We start from the raw sequence: 17,856 nt of genomic DNA, 5'->3' as shown, positions 1-17,856 counted from the left end.
AGCCCCAGGGGCGTACCAGCATCTAGTCCCCAGGTCCTAAGGAGGCCAACTTCTAAGAACACAACGAAGCACCAGCTGGTGTGGCTGAACTCCACTCAGGGCATTGGGCAGCCACCACCATCACTCAGGAAGCTGACACGGCACATGTTCTGTGGGGGAGCCGAATCAGGACTACCCCTCAGCCCAGTCTTCACAACTCCAAGGACCAGGAGGCAGTCTCTTCTCTACCACAAACTCAGTTCAGGCCTCAGTTTCCCCAGGAGTGTAGCAAGTGGGTCAGCCCTGAAGTTGGCTGTGCTGATGGAGACCTCTTCTTTCTTAAATTCAACTGACATCTGTGTCCTCTGTGACCAGCCCACAGACTTGGCTGAGAGGCGTCTTTTGGGGGGAACTACTTGGGGAGACAGGAGGCGAGGGGAGAGATCTTTGGGGGCTGAGGAAGGAGGAGTCGAGGAGTCTCCTAAAGGAGCAAATGCAGGGTGAGGTGGGGGAGCCCCGCAGGTGTGCTGGGGAAGGCCCAGTCTGTGTTGACCTTGACAAGAGGCACACAGCAGGTAGTCTTATCTACCTTATCTATCCTCAGCGCTGACAGAGTAGCTACTAAATACCCAGCACTTTTCCAGACACTGCAGATACAGCCATGAACAACACAGACAAAAGACCCTGCCCTCATAGGGCCTGCATTCTAGAGCTACAAACAGACAATAAACAAAACAAGTAAATAAAACTACAGCATATAGCATGTGCTATGGGAAAAGCATAAAGTGGCAAAATTTTAGATAGAGTGGTTTGAATAACAAGCTGAAGGAAACGAGAATTAGCTATGTGAATATCTGTGGGAAGAGCTCTCCAAGCAGAGGGAAAAGCAAGTACAAAGGCCCTGAGGCAGGAGCGCAGGCAGTGTGTTGGAAGAGCAGTGAGGAGGTCTGCATGGCTGGAGAGGAGAAGCGAAGGGGAGGAGGTAGAAGGCGAGGTGAAGGAGGGAAGTGGGGAGGGAGAGATGATATAAGGATTTTGGCTACTACTCTAAGTGAGCAAAACAGGGCATGTCCTGACTCAGGCTGTACTGGCTTGCTCTGGCTGCTATGTTGGGAATGGACTAAAGGGGCAACATGGCAGTGGGGAGGCCAGTAAGGAGGCTATTGCAAATGTACTGAAAGACCGACCTAGCCACAGAGTAGGCCCTTCTGGTCACTTGGGGTCTAATGCCATGAGGTTGAGAAGGGCCAGGCTGTGTGGTCATGCAAGCAGATGGTCAGCTGGCCAAAGCCAAGGACACTCATGGAATAAGGCCAGATGTGGGCTGTTGGGTGCAAGGAAATACCTGGCTCTATATGACCCAGGGCCAGCCCCTTCCGCTCACTGCGTCTCTAACCAAAGTGATAACCAGGCACAGGGTTGTGACAAGGATTCCAGGAGAGAATGCACGTGCCAATGGTGGGTAAACTGAGGAAGCCTGTGGTGGCAGGACGCATTCCTGCCCTGTCCCGCCACATTACAGGGATGCAGTAGGGCATTGCACCCCAGTTCTCCACTAGGGGGAGCCTGGGCAATTCTTCCTAGAGCAGAAATGCAGTTTGCAGGCATCCACCTGGGCTCATCCAGGGGATTTAGGAAGTCTCCGGGGTGGCCCTCTGTGGTGGGAATGAATGAGCCCCTGAACTGTCCTCCTAGTGCCTGAGACCCTGTGGTTGGAAGGACTTGTTCTCTTCAAGAGCCCAACAGCAGCTATGGAGAGATCGGTACATCGAGCCTAATGTTCCATCAGGCTTGTGCCATGAGGCCCAAATAAACAAACCAAAGACTGCGTGGAGAGAAAAGGCCAGGTGGAAATGAAAGTCACAGCTGGATGAAGGTGTTAGGTCTGAGGTACACAGGCTGGATGACTTTTAGTTCACCCCGGTGCAGGTCTGCTGTTTGTTTTCTCTCTTGGTCCACATGTTACTAAACGTGGCTTCTAATCCTTTACCAAGCATGTGCTCTGTGCCAGGCTCTGTGCTGAGCAGTGGGTGGGACTGGGATGCAGGAGGGACTCAAGCTCATGAGCCTGCTTCTGCCCCCCAGACAGCCAGGGGCCAGCTGGGTACGAACCAGCTAAGAACACAAGTCACCTGCAAGGTGGTGTCTGAGTGCTCTTCTCAGGAGGAGATCCAGCTCTCAGGGCCCTGCACTTCCTCCAGTTAAAAGGACTCTGGAGCAAGCAAGACAACTGTCCTGGCCCTGCCACTTGCATAAGTTCCTCCGTATGAGCAGAGGCCTCAACCTCCTCCTCTGTGAAAGAGGTAAGATCAACACCAACCTGGGGGGTTAGGGTGAAGGGCGCGCAGGTTGGGAAGTGACCAGCACACAGAGGTTCTCACTCCACATCAGCTCCTGCTACACAGCAGGGCCTTCTCCCTCTCTCTTACCCTCACGACAGCCCCTGAGAGGAAAATCATGAAGATGCCCCTACTATAAAGACACAAAGACTGAGGTCCAGAGAAGGGAAGGTAACTTGCCCCAAAGGGCAAGGACTGAGGCAGAAGGCAGGACTGAGGCCCAAGGGTGTGGGGTCCTGGTCTAGGACATCCTGCCCAGGGCACACACCATCTTAGCCTCCCCCAGTTCTCCAATATGGCTGAAGGAATTCTGTGGGGGAGGCGAAGTCCTACGTTAAGTCAGACCGGGAAGATGAAGAAGGGAGAGCAAGGCAGGGTTCAAATTTGCTCCTTGAGGATGTGCATGTGGGAGAAGGTGCCCCAGAGTCCCCACTCTCAGAACCCGCCAGCAGGGAGGGTTCCTGTGCCCCACCCAGGCCCTGACTCAGGGAGCCACAGCTCCACCCTCACTCTCTGCATGGCCCCAGTCCAGCCCAGGCTGGGGGACCTGAGCCCTGGCCCAGCCTCCCCGACCAGCCCACCTGCCTCCTCGGCTCCTTCGGCCAGCCGGCATGGTGGCAGGCCCTGCCTGCTCCCCAGGGAGCCCGCCGCCAGGCCTGATGGCGCTGACGGAGGGAGGGAGGCCGCTGAGCTGTCAGTCTGGAGGTGCCCCTCGGAGCCCCTCCTGGCTGGAGGGAGGAGGGGGAGCCAGGCTGTCAGGGCCTTCACAGAGACGAGGCCAGAGAGGCGCTGCCTGACAGCTCGCCCACCGAATTAGGACCATTTGCATGCTAATTTCCAGCACTCTAACGGGCTGCCAGGCTGGCTGGGGTGTGTAGAGTGTGCAGAGAGAGGCGCCGCGGCCTCCCTGCCCGCGATGGAACAATGCTTGACTGATCTAGCTGCGTTAACGAGCAAATTATGGTAATTTTGTTATTACAAATGCATAGAAATTTCCAAAGCGGGCAGCCATTCAGGGCAGCTCTCTGCTCCTCCCCACTCCTAAATACCGAGGCCCCTGTTTGTACACATGGGGCACCCACTTCAGGGCTGAAGATTTCCAGGGGCCAGGCTTCTCTCGGAGCTCTCCTGGGGAGGCCTAGGGTCGCTGGCCACAGGCCAGAGCGTCCCTTCCTGTCAGCAGGCGAGCCCCGGCTCCTGCACCCCCAAACTTCACATTCTTATCCACCTTCCGTCCCCACCCCAGGGTCCCTGCTTGGTCTCTGCGCCTAGTGATTGCACAAACCTGCCACAATCATGCTGGATTCTTTTCATTGTGAGTAGGTAACATGGGTGACGTGCCCCACAAATGCTCCAAGGACTTGGGAAATTCAATTATTTCCGCACCCACTCTGTGAACTGGGCTCAGCACCCAGGGAGAGCTGAGGATTGTCTGAGGAAGGAAGGGAGGGAGGGAAAGAGGGAGGAAAGGAAGATTGGAACTTATCCCACAGTTGAGGACCATTATGAGAACCCACTGGGTCAGCTTGCTGGCGGTGCAATTAATCAAAGACCTCACCAGAGGAGTTTATTTGCCAACTGGCAACCCCTCCTGGTATTTATAATTGTCCACTGTCAAAAAAAAAAAAAATCACAATTTGTCCCAGTTTTTCTGGTGATCCTCTTTTTGATTAAAAGTATGTTTTTGGAAGCATGTTCTGGAACACATCCAGACAGAAACTGTTTCCAAGAAAGTGAGCTCCCTGCTCCAGCGGCGAAGGCGGGCAGCTCCAGGTGCAGAGCTGGGCACAGAGCACGGGCTCGATGGTGGGACTGTGTGAGCAGTCCGCTCACAGAGGGGGAGGGTAACCGCAGCCTCGCTCTACACGAGACCCACCTATTGTACAACAGAGATTTCAGGTTTGGGCCGATGCTACTGAAATATCAAGAGTTGTCTCAAATCCACTTTGGAAGTCAGTGGGGAATAAAGTATCAATTAAGAGGAGCACAACATGGAGGAAGGTCTGCTCCGGGTGGTCAGGGAAGCCTGAGCCGGCCTGGATTCACAGGAGAGCGGCGGAGGCAGAGACTTAAATGTGAGCAGAGACTTTATAACCTCAGCCGGGGTCGTGGCCAGATTTTTCTGTTTGTCTGATTTTCTAATTGGGTCACCACTTCCAGAGGGAAACTGAACCTAGGAAAAGAAAACAATTTCTTTTTTGTCTAGCGGCCTGACTCCGGGGGTGGGGGGGGCCGAGCAGAGAGCAGGAGGCGCCGGCACCTGGCCTATATGTCCCAGGCAGATGCTCCAGTGGGCCCGGGGATGGGGTGGCCCAGATCCCAGGAGATGCTCTTGCAGCTAGCTGGCCGGGTCCCAGGGCTGGGGGAAAGAGGCGGGCTCAGGAAGAACGTGACAAGGCGGGAGTAGGTAAGAGTCCTGCTTTGAGTTGTCCTAGAAGTCAGGTCATCCCAGGCTCACCCCAGGAATACCAGGCCTGCCTGAGGTCAGGAGACAAATGCTTTCTTTTCGTTGCTTCAGGGAAAAACTGAAAGGTGGGAAGCACTTTAGAATCTCCCCAGTGGGAACCGAGGCAAAGGTCAGCCTGGCTCTTCCTCTGATTTGCTGTGTGGCCCTGAGCAAGTGCTTTCCTCGACCGCATCGGGACTGTGGCAGGCTGATTTCTAAGGCTGAGTCCAGCCCTGTCCATCCGTGACAGGGGAATGGTAGCTACAGAATGTACAGTTCTCTGTGTTAGCACAGACCCCTGCCCAGACCGCAGAAACGCTCCCCCAGTCCAGACCTGTGCTAACTGCCCTCAGTGCTTTTCCTTACATGCACATTCCCCCAAAGCCAAGGGCAGGGCCCCCCCACTGAGTTACTGCCTTTGCTGCTGCCCCCAGGGACCTGCTCCAGGCCCCACCACAAGGTCCTGGGTGATGGTGGATGATCCCTGGCTGGTCTCCAGGTTCTGTTCCCTTGCAGCCATTTCCCCAAGTGTCTCTGGCTTCTTCCCGGGCAGTTCTGTTTCCAGAAATCCCCTACCCAAGGCACTCTCAGAAAGTCTGTACATAGACAAAGGCCCGATGGAAAGTTCCAGGAGCTGTGGGGATCTGCTTCACTCCAAGACTCCTGGGTACAGTCACAGTACTTCCCCTTACCTAGGTCTGCTCATGTACACCCTTCTTGAAAAGCGATTTCTAACACGCTGTTTCTGAGAGTCAAACAACAAATTGCAAAGTCCTTCCCTTGTCATCCGGACTGGACCACTTGCTAGCCGTGTGATCATATGCAAACCACTTTTCCTAAGCCTCAGTTTTCATCTCTGTGAAATGGGGCTACGAACTGTGCCCTTCTAACACTATGGTACAGATCCTTTGAGATGATGCACGAAAGAGGCTTGTATTGTAAAGATCTGTCCAGATGGTGGTTTGTATTCTTCGCATTGTTGTGAACAGACCTCAAAATGGCCATGACTGTCATGCATCCTGCTCTGGCAGGACAATGCCCAAGGCATTTGTGACCTGGGAATGCTTTTTAGACAAAAGAACATAACACAGTTGTCATTTTAAAATTTCTCTTCCTCCCTCTTTTATCTCTCTTGCTCTCTTTTCTACTCCTTCTTTCTTTCTCTCTTTTTTTCAGCTCTGGATCTAAGTCTCCCTGATCTGGGCCCTTTATTTGTGCCGTTGCACATAGACTCCTTATAAAGAAAATTCATTTGTTCAGGGTCACCGCGTGGTTTTTCATTAAAAACAAATTACCCGCATTCAGGAAGGACATCTGGGCTTCGCGGGTCCCATTAATGACTATATTTCCAGCCTCCCTGGCCCGGTTGGGCTCCCCTTGCCTGTCACCCCGCGTTCCCGGCCCCGGGAGGACAATGAGAGTGACAGTCAAGTGAAAGGGAAAACATGAGGGATGAGGGCGAGAGGCAAGTCCCCTGAGAGGGGAAGGAGGGAAAAGTGAAAAAAATAAATAACTCAAACAGAGGGTAACAAGGGCCATTGTCTCAGCGTCTTCCAGCGAGGAGCCAGAGCAAATATTGGAAGAAAGAGTGGGGGCACGGAAGTCAGGCTGAAGCTCTGTTTAATTACACACAGTTGGGCCCTAAGCCCCTGACTCTGGGTCAGACAAGAGAGGGAGGGGCATGTGCCCAATTCAAACGAATTCCACCCATATCCACTGAGTGCCTACTGTGTTCAGGGACCGCATGGGTGGAGGATTCCAGGAGAAGCAACCAGGAGATGAGAGCCCTCGGGCACCGCAGCTCTGAGGCAGACCGCGGGGAGTGCCCTGGCGTGTGCTCGCGGGAGAGATGAGGCCCGGGGTGCTGGTGGAGGGGGTGGGTAGCAGACTTCCTATAAGACGGAGTGTGTGATGTGGGGTCTAGGAGGATGGGTCAAACATGCGCAGGGGAAGATGGGGAGTAGGAGGGAATGTACTGGAATCCAAAGTGTGGTTCCTGGTGTCCCGGCTGGGAAGAGCCTCTTCTGGACCATACAAAGGTCTCTGGGTCAGGAAGGCCATCCACAGCCCTGACGGACTGCCGGGGAAACCACGACCGTCTCCTGGGCCCGGAGCCCATTCCTTCTCTCTCTCCATGGGCACCAGGAGCTGGGAGAACTTGAGACATGAGTGTCAGTTTCCAGGCCCAGCTGCCCCGCTGTGGGCTGTGCACCCCTGGCAAGGCCTGCCACCTCTCTGAACTCAGCTAGCATGCCTCTGAAGCGGACCTAAACACGCCAACCTCACAAGGTGCTTTCAAACTGCAATTAGGGAAGGCAGATTAGGGCTCCTTTTATACCACCATGCAGGCTGGCGGGGAGGCTTGCTGGTGGAAATTAGCTTCCAGACATAAGCCAATTTGGCCTCATTAAGAAGTCTTTTGGAGGGCAGGAGCCACGCCCTCCTGGCTCTCCCTGCCCCCAAAGGCTTTGAGCACTGCCAGAAGGTCTCTGGAGGGCAGCCTCAGGTGGAGTCACTCACAGGCTCGGCGAGGGTGGTCAAGTCAGCGGAGGGCTGACAGCGGACGAGGTCTTGTAGATGTGGGCTGCAGATTCCAGCAAATCCAAGGGAGGAAACCACAGACAACTCCACCAGATTCAATCTGGTTTGGGGGAAGGCCCCTTGCCCATGTAGAAGCAGAGCAGACCTTTTGTCTTCACTGCCCTCCACCTGTGATCCGTTCATTTTTTCCCTCCTCACTCCACCTCCCACTGGCTGACATAGGCTTCCTCCCCAGGGACAAGCCAAGCCAGAGACTCAGCTCTTCCTAGATCCCTCCCCTGACCCAGGGTTAGCTACACCTCTAGCCTCTTACGTTCTTTGATGTAGACAGTATTTCACAATTTTAGCCAAACTCTGCAAAAACAGCTTCAGACATGCCCCTCCAACCCTCCTACAGAAATATTCTGGAGCCTGACATCCCCAGTCTAGGCTGCGTCCCCCCTCTGTGCTCTCAGAGTCCCTGAGTTTACCTGTTACCATATCTGTCCCCCTAGACCCTTGCCCATCTGCACTGTAGACTAATAGCATTTCATGGACAGAACCACAGCTTTCAGCTTTATATCCCTAGGCTCACACCTGGGACATGCAGATGGTCAATAAATATTGGAAGGGAGGGAGAGAGGGCCAGTGGAAGAAAGAAAAAAGGGAGGATGGGTGGGTGGATGGATGGATGGATGGATGGATGCTGCAACCTGATCAGCTCAAGGCCCTACCATTATTTGTTATGTTTAATACGGTTCAGTAGAGACCAGGATGTCTAACGCCTCTTCTTCCCAAACCAAGTGACTTCCTATAGACGCACGTCTCCACCCACCTTACAGCTCTTCACACATAGAGGTATCGCAATAATGATACTTTTCACTCTAAAAATATGAACAGCTTACTTTTATAATTCTGCTCTTGAAATTATTTGGCCACAAGTCATTTCTCTCATCTATGGGTGGCTATGATTTCTCAGCAATCAAGATGCAGACTAGAGACTTCCTACAAAGTGAGAAAATCTGACTTGAAAGTTATTTTCAAATGTCATGAAATTTTTATGAGCACTAAATTTAATAGTTAATGGAGTTAACACAATGTTACAAGTCGTAGACATTAAACTGAACATTTATTAATGCCAGTTTTCCAGCTTCCTTTTTGAATGTCAGAGACAAAAACAGTTTTGGTCAGGCCTCATATTGTTGTAAATTCCTGAAAAACTCTTAGGCCTTTAGCCCAAGACCTCTTGGGGACCCTGCATCCCCAATACTGTCCCACGGGAAGTCCCGGCTAGAATGTCAACCTCCTTCCGGAGCTTAAGTCTGACTGGGGCTAAGATTCATTCAAAGATAATGTCGTAAAAACTAAAAGGAAAGTTAGCTGGAAGAAGTGAGCTGGGCCCTGAGCTTCAAACGGGTGGACACCTAGGGGGCTTGTCTGTGCCCTGGACACTGAGGGGCGCTGGCTCCTGCATGGGGACCCCTTCTAAGAGGCCCCCCCTTCCTTGCTCACCCAGCTGAGCCAGGCCCAAAGCACCTTTTCCTCATTTGCCCCTACCCAGGACTCAACCACTTAGCTAGAGAGAACTGTCCCCCAGCCCTCTTGGCAGACCGTCAGGCAGGAAGTGATACTGGGAGGCGATGGAACAGAGTGGCTTAAAATCCCGGGGGCTCGGAGGCAGGCTGCTCTGCCACTTCCTGTGGGTCAGGTGCTGAGGATGACCCCCCTGTGGCTGCTCTCTGAGGGCCGGCACCTTCATGAGCTGCAGCCCTTGTCCAAGCCTGAGGGTGTATCGCCTAGAATCTGGCTCGGCCATCAGGATATAGGAGGATGAAGTCCCCAGGGTCAGCGAGGCCACCCCTTCTCCTCAGGACACCCACACCTTGGGGCTGTGCGCCTGCACTGTCTCTGCACCAGCCTGGGAACCCCACCCTGAGGGCAGGAAATGCCACTGCCACTCAGATGCCCTCCACACACCTCCATTCTTCCAAAGCAAATCCTGATCGTATTCCCCAATTTCCTAAAAAGGCCTCATAATCCTATTTTGGTTTGTTTGTTTAAAAAACACTTGACGCACAGGAGGGAGAAACTAAAAGCCAGGAGTCCAGACACGCGGTGTCCTGTACTCACGACTGCTCTCAGTAGCCGCCATCAGAAGGAGCAGAGATGGAGAAAGCTAACAAGAGCATGAGACACAGTGGCTGGAAGAGGTGAGATGTCCTCAACTCTGGCTCCCAGCTCCCAATGCTGGACCTTTCCTAGGCAGCCAGTGAGTTCCTGGCTCTGGGCAGGGCCCTCTTCCACAGCTGGGATTCGACTTCTCCCCGGTTCCTGTCACGGGCTCTGTGAGAAAGGCCTGGGGTGTGTCCCCTCCCCTGCCCCCCATGATCCCCAAAAGGACACTCTGTTGAGATGGAGTGAGGGGCACCTGGGTGGCCCAGTCAGTTAAGCATCTGACTTCGGCTCAGGTCACGATCTCACAGTTCATGAGTTCGAGCCCTGTATCAGGCTCTGTGCTTACAACTTAGAGCTTGGAGCCTGCTTCAGATTCTGTCTCCCACTTTCTCTCTGTCCCTCCATTGCTCACATTTTATCTCTGTCTCTTTCAAAAATAAGCATTAAAATTTTTTTTAAAAAGATGGAATGAATCACGGTGGCCTTTGCTGCTTCTAAAATTTGCCCTAAAAAGTCTTGATTCTAAAGTCTGTAAGAACCCATCCCAGGTGTAGAGGCCCTGAAGGCTAGTCTTTTTGTTAGGGGAGCACCTTCCCTGTGGAGACAAGGCGATGGGTGTATACGATCAGGCCCCCTTCCTTCAGCTCTACCCCTTGGAAGTCACTATCAAATTACACGTGATGGCCCGGGGCCACTGCCCCATCCCACCACAGACCCAGGCCTGAAGGGAACTTGGAACACTTGCTGCCCGTGTAGAACAGAGGTGGTAGGGCTCAGCGAGGCTCCCACTCCAGCTGGGAGGTGATGCCAGCAGGCAGGACGTCGCAGACTTAGAAGCCCTCGAATGGAGGACCAGAAAGGCCCTGAGAGAGCATCTTATCCAATCTTCCCACCAATGCCTCCTGAAAGAGCAGGAAGCCCCAAGGCCATGTCCCAAGGTACGCTACAAGTATCTGGCAGCTGGAATCAGAACCCAGATCTCTGAAATTCCAGTAGGACCTTCTTGTTTCTGGCATGTTTTCCATCTGAGTCTTTGACTTTGCAATTCTCTTCTTTCCCCAATACAACAAAGACAGCATTAGGCTCACACTGGGTATGTTTCTCCCCAGTGCCAGCATCCCTCGAACACAGTTCCTGGGAGCTAGCTATATAGACCGTCCAGATCAGACCACTTACACCCCTCATGCTCCATTCTGTGAGGGCACAGCCACCTCACCCCAACTCATGTCCAGATCTGCCACCTGTCAAGGCTGCTGGCTGCATACCTCATGCACTCCAGGCTTCCAGGTGCTGACGTTTGGGTGCCAGGAGAGGCTCGTCCTTCCTGCTCTTCCCCGCCCGCACCCCACAGTCTTGGTCCCACCAGCTCCTGCTGGATGCCCATGTTCTCTGGTCCTTGTGTCACCTCACGCACTTGTCCCTCACACAACACCCTTCCAATTCTTCAGACTGCAAAGTCACCTTTCAAGATCCAGCCCAAGGGGCCTCCTCTGGGAAGGCGTCCCTGACTTCCCCTACCTGGCCCCATTACCCCAGCAAATTCAGCAACACCCTCCTTTGCGCGTCCTCAGCACCGTCCTGCATTTTAGCTCCTGACATACATAGCCTGCAGGGACGACTTTTTATATCTGTCTCCCGAACTAGCCTGTGAGCTCCCTGAGGGCAGGGATTGTGTCTGCAACACCTCACCTAGCCTGGGCTGGCACTTCCAGGCCACGTTTGGAGAATGAACAAATGACTGCCCACCTGCTGTTTCACACAGGATTGTGCCTGGTATTCCCCCCAGTCAGTTCTGTTCCTGGTGTGGCAGAGTGACTAGGGGCCACTAGAGGGCAGCAGAGAGCCAGGAACGAGCAACAGGTGGGCGATGGGGAGCCCAAGGTGAGCTCTGAAAGGTGTGGAGGGAGCTTCAAAAGTACCCAGGCCACTGGACCACCAGAGGCCCTAGTGAGGGAGAAGTAAGAGCTAAAGCCAAAGGCCATTCGTTCATTCTCTGAGCACATACTCTCTGAGCCTGATGCTTAGGCCTGGGAGGCACTTGAGGAGCACTGCTCCAGCCCCTCCACCAGGTCCTTGCTGGCTTCTGCTAGCCTCTCCTCTCCCAAAACTGCCCATTTGCCTATCTGTGGCTCTAGTTCTGTAGAAAGGTCTTTATACAAGGCTGAAAAGGGATCCCTCTGGCTCCCATTCACTGGTCCCAGCCGCGACTTACAGAATTGTACAGAGTGTATTCTACTAATGGCCCACATGCCAAATGAGGCCAGAAGGTGGAAATGGCATGTCAGATCACACAGTGAGTTCCTGGCAGACTCTGGCCACAATCTAGGCTTTTGCCTCCCTGCCTGGTGCTGGGCACCCACTCCCCCAAACCTTCTTGGCTTCCACAGAGCAGGCCTGCCCAGCAGTGGAGGCTCAAAGTCAGAGAAGGGTTTGCTACGAATAAGGAAAAGAAGCCCTCCTTCCCTCCTCCCCTGCCTCATACGGCTGGTGTTTCAATAACATTATAACCATCATTTCAAAAGATCCTCAAAGAAAGCAGGCAAGGCAGACTCGGGTCACGGGGCCCTTGCACAGTCGCACCGCGAATCAGGGGGGAAGCCACCCTCCTCCCAGGGTGCTCTTCACTTTTCTTGGGGAACTCCCTCTCTCTCTCTCTCCCTCCCTCTCTCTCTCCCTCTCTCTCTCTCTCTCTCTCTCTCTCTCTCTCTCTCTCTCTCTCTCGGCTAGGTCTTGGCCCGGATGCTCCTGACCTGCTTTGACACCCTTAGACAGTTTTGCCTGGATATCTATGTGGCCTCTAAAAGTTCACAACTTGAATCCTAATCTTGCTGGTCACCAGCCTCCTCCTCCTCCCCCCTGGCGGGGCCAGCTGAGCCATGCTCCATATGTGAGAACCCACTCCAGCCACCAGGCTCAACCCCTGCCCCACCCCCAGCGCCCTTGACCTCCTGCTCAGAAGGCCAAGGATACACTTGTCACAGCCCAGCCTAAAGGCTCCCTTGAACACGACACCTTTCTCAGCTGAACCAGCCCCAGGTGTCTCTCTGTTTTCTCCAAGCGGGCAGCATTCAGGGCCTGCCCCCACCCCTGCCTGGCAACACTCTTGTCTGTGACTGGATTCTCCTCTGTTCTTCGATCGATCCATGGGCTCCAGGGGCCATGAACTCCGCTGCAGAGCCCTCAGTCTGATGCCAGCCTAGGTCAGGGCCAGCTTTAGGCATGCCAGCGAAGGGGTCTCCTCTCACCGCCACACACAGCCACATACAACTCAGACCCCTGTATCTACAACCATCATCATCATCGTCAACACTCGCATGGCACTTAGTATGTACCGGGCAAAAATCTAAGAGTATTGACAAGCATTACATCATTTAATGCTCACTCTTACTCCATCACCATGTTTTACAGAGGAGGAAGAAACCAGGGCACAAAGAAGTTATGTAACTTGCCCCAAGTCACACAGCCAAGTGAGAAACAGGATGGTGATTCAAAACCAGGCAATCTGGGGGGTGCCTGGGTGGCTATGAGTGTCCAACTTTGGCTCAGGTCATGATCTCATGGTTTGTGAGTTCCAGCCCTGCGTTGGGTTCTGTGCTGACTGTTCAGAGCTTGGAGCCTGCTTCGGATTCTGTCTCCCTCTCTCTGCCTGCCTCCCCCCACCTTTTTCTCTCTCTCTCTCTCTCTCTCTCTCTCTCTCTCTCTCAAATAAATACTTAAAAAAAAAACAGGCAGTCTGGCCCCAAAGTCCATGCTCCTGACCACTCAGCCTCCCCGCCTCACCATGCGGCTGCCCCAGCTTCTTTGGCTACCTTCGCTTTCCCTCACAGCACAGCCCAGAGCTCCCCTTTATGTTTCAACTATGATTCCCTGAGTGCTACGACAGGTCAGGCACTCTGCCAGGAACCGGGATGCAGCAGTGACCAAAATGACATAGCTCCGGGTACCGCACAACCCCTGTAAGCTGCACACAGCTGAGGGGAAAGCAGATGAGGAAGGAGTAAACCACTAATTAAATTCCTTCACCTGTGCTTCGTATGATGAATGAAAACAACAGGATGCTTTGTGACAGGAGTGATGGGGGTCCTGGTTTAGATGGTGCGGTAGACAGGATGATGGCCCCCCACCAAAGACGTCTGCATCCTAATCCCCGGAACCTGGGAGCATGGAAGGTGAGAGAGCAAAGGGGGATTGCAAAATAGCTGGCAAGTTCAGGGGTGGGGGAGGGTGCCCTGGACTATCCAGGTGGGTCCAATAAAGTCCCATGAGTCCATAGAAGTGGAAGAGGGAGGCTGGAGAAAGCAGCACTAAGAGGGCATCACCAGCTTTCAGATGAAGCACTGTGGCCACAAGGCAAGGAACGCAGGTAGCGTCTGCACGCTGGAAAAGCCAAGGGAACAATTTTCTCCCAGGGCCTCCCGGAGGAACACAGTCCTGCGGACACCTTGACTTTTACCCACTGAGACCCATTTTGGACTTCTGACCTCTAGATCTGTAAGATGGTGAATGTATACTTTATATTTTTTGTGGTTCTCATTCCACTAGAAACAGGAAAGTGGCGTGTATTTGGTTCCGGGAAAGGCCCTTTAGAGGAGGTGAAGCACCCAGTCCGTGAAAGCGGCAGAGATGGCTGAGGGGAAGCCGCACCTGCTCCTCGTCCCCCGGCCAGAGTCAGCAGGCACTATGCCCGCCTCCTCGCTGTTGTTCCAGACCTCTTCACTGGCCTCAGGGTCCTGTTCCATCCACCCTCCCCTCCTTCCTCATGGAAATAAAACCATCAGTTAATTGAGCGATTTCATTGAAAAGCACCTAAGAAACATTGGACACCTACCCGCGGCAAACAGAGTGCCCAGCGAGAGAGGAACCTGCCGTGCGCCTTCCAACGCCTCCAGTCAGCTTCGTGTCTATTGCAACCCAAGGAAGGCAAACAGGACGGGGTCAGGATGGCTGGGCACCCCAGCCTAGAGCTTCCAAAGAGGGTGGCATGTGGGGGCCATCCCTTACTGGTTCCTCTAAAAGCCCGTTTCCTCGCTGCTCCGACTCTCCGAAGCCAAAGGGCAGTGAACACCCTTCTCACTTAGCCTAGAAATTTTAAAAGTTTCAAATGCCATGTCGATCAATACCTGTTAGGTTATATAAATATCTCCAGGCAGGAATCAACTAGTTATCCCATCAGGACACTGTGGAATCTTTGGTGCAAAACTTTTGGCATTTGCTAGGACTTGATGAACAATAAAACCGAACTGTTTCCGTTCTAAGCTGATAGGTGCCCTCGTTGCTTTATTCAACGTAGGTGATCAACAAAAGGCTGTATAGATTTTGCAGACCTGCAGAAACTGAATCTCCAAATACCAGAGAAGATCAAGAAGCCCTGTTTTGCAGGCATGGGGGTACCCTGAGGCCACAAATGCCAGACAACAGTCTGATGGCAGAATCAGGATCAAAACGGAGTCTGAGCCCATAAGCAGGAATTTGCGGAAAAATGTAATGCCGACTTTCTTCAGGGCCACAAGTTCAACTGCCCAAGTGTACTCAGGAGGCAGTCCCCCCTCGATGTGTCCTAAAAGCACACCTTACACATGAAAGTCTTCCCTTAAAAAGAAGAGGCGGCAGCCAAATTTTCCAAAACCTAGAATGGAGAAGACAGTTCAGAAGCTTTCCAATTTCCCTCTGGATTCGTGCTAGGCGAGGCAGGAGGGCAGTTCCGTACAGTGCAACAGCCTGTTGCCATGTTACAGCCTCAGACAAAAGCAGAATAAACAATCTCTTATTTTTAAAAAATATTTATTGGAGGGCAGGGGTGGAGAGAGTCCCAAGCAAGCTCCGAGCTGTCACAGCACAGCCCAATGCGGGGCTCAAGCTCATGAACCAGATCATGACCTGAACTGAAATCAAGAGTCGGATGCTTAACTGACTGAGCCACCCAGTCACTTCTCTCTCTCTCTTTCTCTCCCTCCCTCACTCTCTCCCTCCGCCCCCTCTTTTATCCAAATGTTAAAAGCCTTGCTCAGTTTGGAAAAACAAACTGCACCGACATGCCCCTGGGGGCCTATGACATGGTATCACCTTCAGCACTGCCACAATCGAATGAATGCCTCCCAGATTCAGAAGTCCAAGAGAGAATATGAATCAGAAATCTGGACAAGTACAAAGCTGAAATCCTCCAACAGGTTGTGGTATATCCATGCCCTCCTTCCTGGAACCTGTAAATGTTACTTATATGGATAAAAAGGAGGGGTGAGGGGTTCCCTTTGTAAATATGATTAAGGACCTTCAAATGGGTGGAGTACCCTGGGTTATCCAGCTGGGCCCTAAATACAGTCACATGTGTCCTTCCAAGGAAGAGGGAGGTGTGATGGTGGAGTGACAGGCCACAGGACACAGACAGAAGGGCCTGCACGAGTGAATCTTTCCCTCGGGCCTCCACAGGGAGCACAGCCCTGGGCTCCAAGCCTGTGACACCATCCATCTCTATTATTTTAAGCCAACATTTGGGGACTTGTCACAGGAACTAATACACGCTTTAATATTAAATTTCCCTGCCTCCCTCCCTTAGCCACCGCACACCAAAGGGCACATTATATGCCAGGGACTGTGAGGGTTACAGAAGACGAGGCAGAGGGCCGGGCTTTTATGAGCCGACCATCCAATAGCACAGCTGACAGGGCCACAAGGGCTGGGCTGAGGCATAACAAAGGCAAGTGTGCAGCACTATCCTGAGGGGAGGGCTTCATGGAAGGCTGCTTGGGGCAGGTGATGTTTCCGCTTGGCCCTGAAGGGCAAACCTGGATCCCAACAGTAGGTCAGGGAGTGACACTGACCAATAAGTGTGCGAGGCATGCTAGGAATAAGTGGGAGGTCAGGGAGAGGGACGGGCTGGGAGGCTTGACCAGAGAGGCAAGCTGAGGCCAGATTGTGCAATGCCTGAATGGCAGGCCCAGGACCCACTCTCCGGTAAGGTGGGCTCCCTCGTGTCAGCCCTGAGGGCAGTTCAGCAAAGCCCATGCCTGTGAGCCAGTATGGCCCCATGAAGCCATTCAAAAACCAGATTTGGTGGGGTGCCTGGGGGGATTTTGGCTCGGGTCATGATGTCATGGGCGTGAGATCCAGCCCTGCACTGGGCTCTTTGCTGGGCATGGAGCCTGCTTGGGGTTCTCCCTCACTCTCTCTGCTTCTACTCCACTCCTGCGTGTGTTCTCCCCCTGCCTCTCTCTCTCTCTCTTAAGGAAAAAAAAAGGTTTGGCAATCATGTTGGAAACAGAGTTCCAAAGATGTGACACAGTTTGGACACTGAAGAATAGGAACTAAGGACTGTGCCCACCGAGCATGGAGTCCCAGCCCTGACATGGGGTCTGAAAGTGAATGAGTGCCAAGGGTGTATGAGAAGAAAAAGCATAAGGAGAAGAAAGGGAGAGAGGAGGAGGCAGACATGGGGCTTCTTGCCAAAATGTTTGTGTTCCTACCTCCACATTGTGTGCCCTCCCTCTGTGCCAGGAAGCTGCGCCAGCAGGCCGAGCCCATGATCGTACCTGTCCAGCTGCCGCCAGCAAGTTTGGTTAGACTGTGCTTTTGCCCAGGCCCATGACTCCTGCTGCTGCGGATAACAGGAGAGGAACCAGCACCGGCTCCCACTGGGGTCTCTGCCAGGCCCTCAGCCATTTGTATCTTGAGCCTAGTAATTAGGTCTGGAGAAACCACGGGGGCCAGAGGGCAGGCTCTGTTTGGATAGTCTCAAGAAAGCTCAGCTGCTTCTCTGATCTTGGCCTCTTTGGGGTCTGCAGTGGGGAGCCAGCAGGGCCAGCTGGGAGGCTTCGGCCCTACCTGCCAACGTGCCCTCAGGAGAGGGCCTGGGGCAGCTGCCCCCCACTCCACCATCGGTGAGAAGCTTGTGCTGATGGAATCAGAGCACACAGAGGTGGCCCGGGACAGGGGAAGGTGTGCTGAACCGGCCCTGGGCAGTTCCCTAACTGCTCTGGGTCTCAACGTCCCTTTCGGAAAAAGGGGATTAGATTCCTACCCAGCCCACCTCACAAGTTGGAACAATAAAGGGTTTCCAGGAAAGCATTTTGCCTTTTATGAAGTGCTACATAAGTGTGAGGGGCCGTTAGCAGCAAGGACTTGGGCTCCCTCGAGTCCCACTGCCTCAGTCTGCCGTGTGTCCAGCACTTCCCTGTGCTCTGCCGTGGGCCCCTCCTCACAGCAGAAAGGCAAAGGCTTTTTGCAGGTGTGAACCTGGCAGGCCTCCCTGGCATTGGCAAGGCCCAGGGCAAGGGCCCACACAGAGGCCATTTCCCATATGTCTCATATTTAAAAGTCATAAATCAAGCTAACAAACCGTTAAATGAAATATGCTCTGTCCTCTTACCTTGTTAAATACATCTCTGTACCAACCTGGAAGGC

At 53.3% G+C, this 17,856-nt stretch overlaps 1 protein-coding gene across 4 annotated transcripts in view; it reads right to left on the bottom strand.

The window, feature by feature from the left end:
- The window catches only part of PAX5 (paired box 5), a 184,307-nt gene that overhangs the window by 19,869 nt on the left and 146,582 nt on the right, over nucleotides 1-17,856 (bottom strand). The window contains exon 10 of one of the 4 annotated variants that reach the window (XM_029921221.1): nucleotides 14,288-14,360. The exons of the other annotated variants lie outside the window; for them this stretch is intronic. Within the exon in view, the coding sequence (XP_029777081.1) occupies nucleotides 14,288-14,360 (73 nt within the window). The remainder of the gene's footprint in view (nucleotides 1-14,287; nucleotides 14,361-17,856) is intronic. 4 annotated transcript variants of the gene reach the window in all.

This window comes from Suricata suricatta, chromosome 13, assembly GCF_006229205.1.
Source record: "Suricata suricatta isolate VVHF042 chromosome 13, meerkat_22Aug2017_6uvM2_HiC, whole genome shotgun sequence".
In the NCBI taxonomy this organism is placed as follows: Eukaryota; Metazoa; Chordata; class Mammalia; order Carnivora; family Herpestidae; genus Suricata; species Suricata suricatta.
Note: the sequence above shows the minus strand (reverse complement) of the source record. Positions and strands in the feature narration are given on the sequence as shown.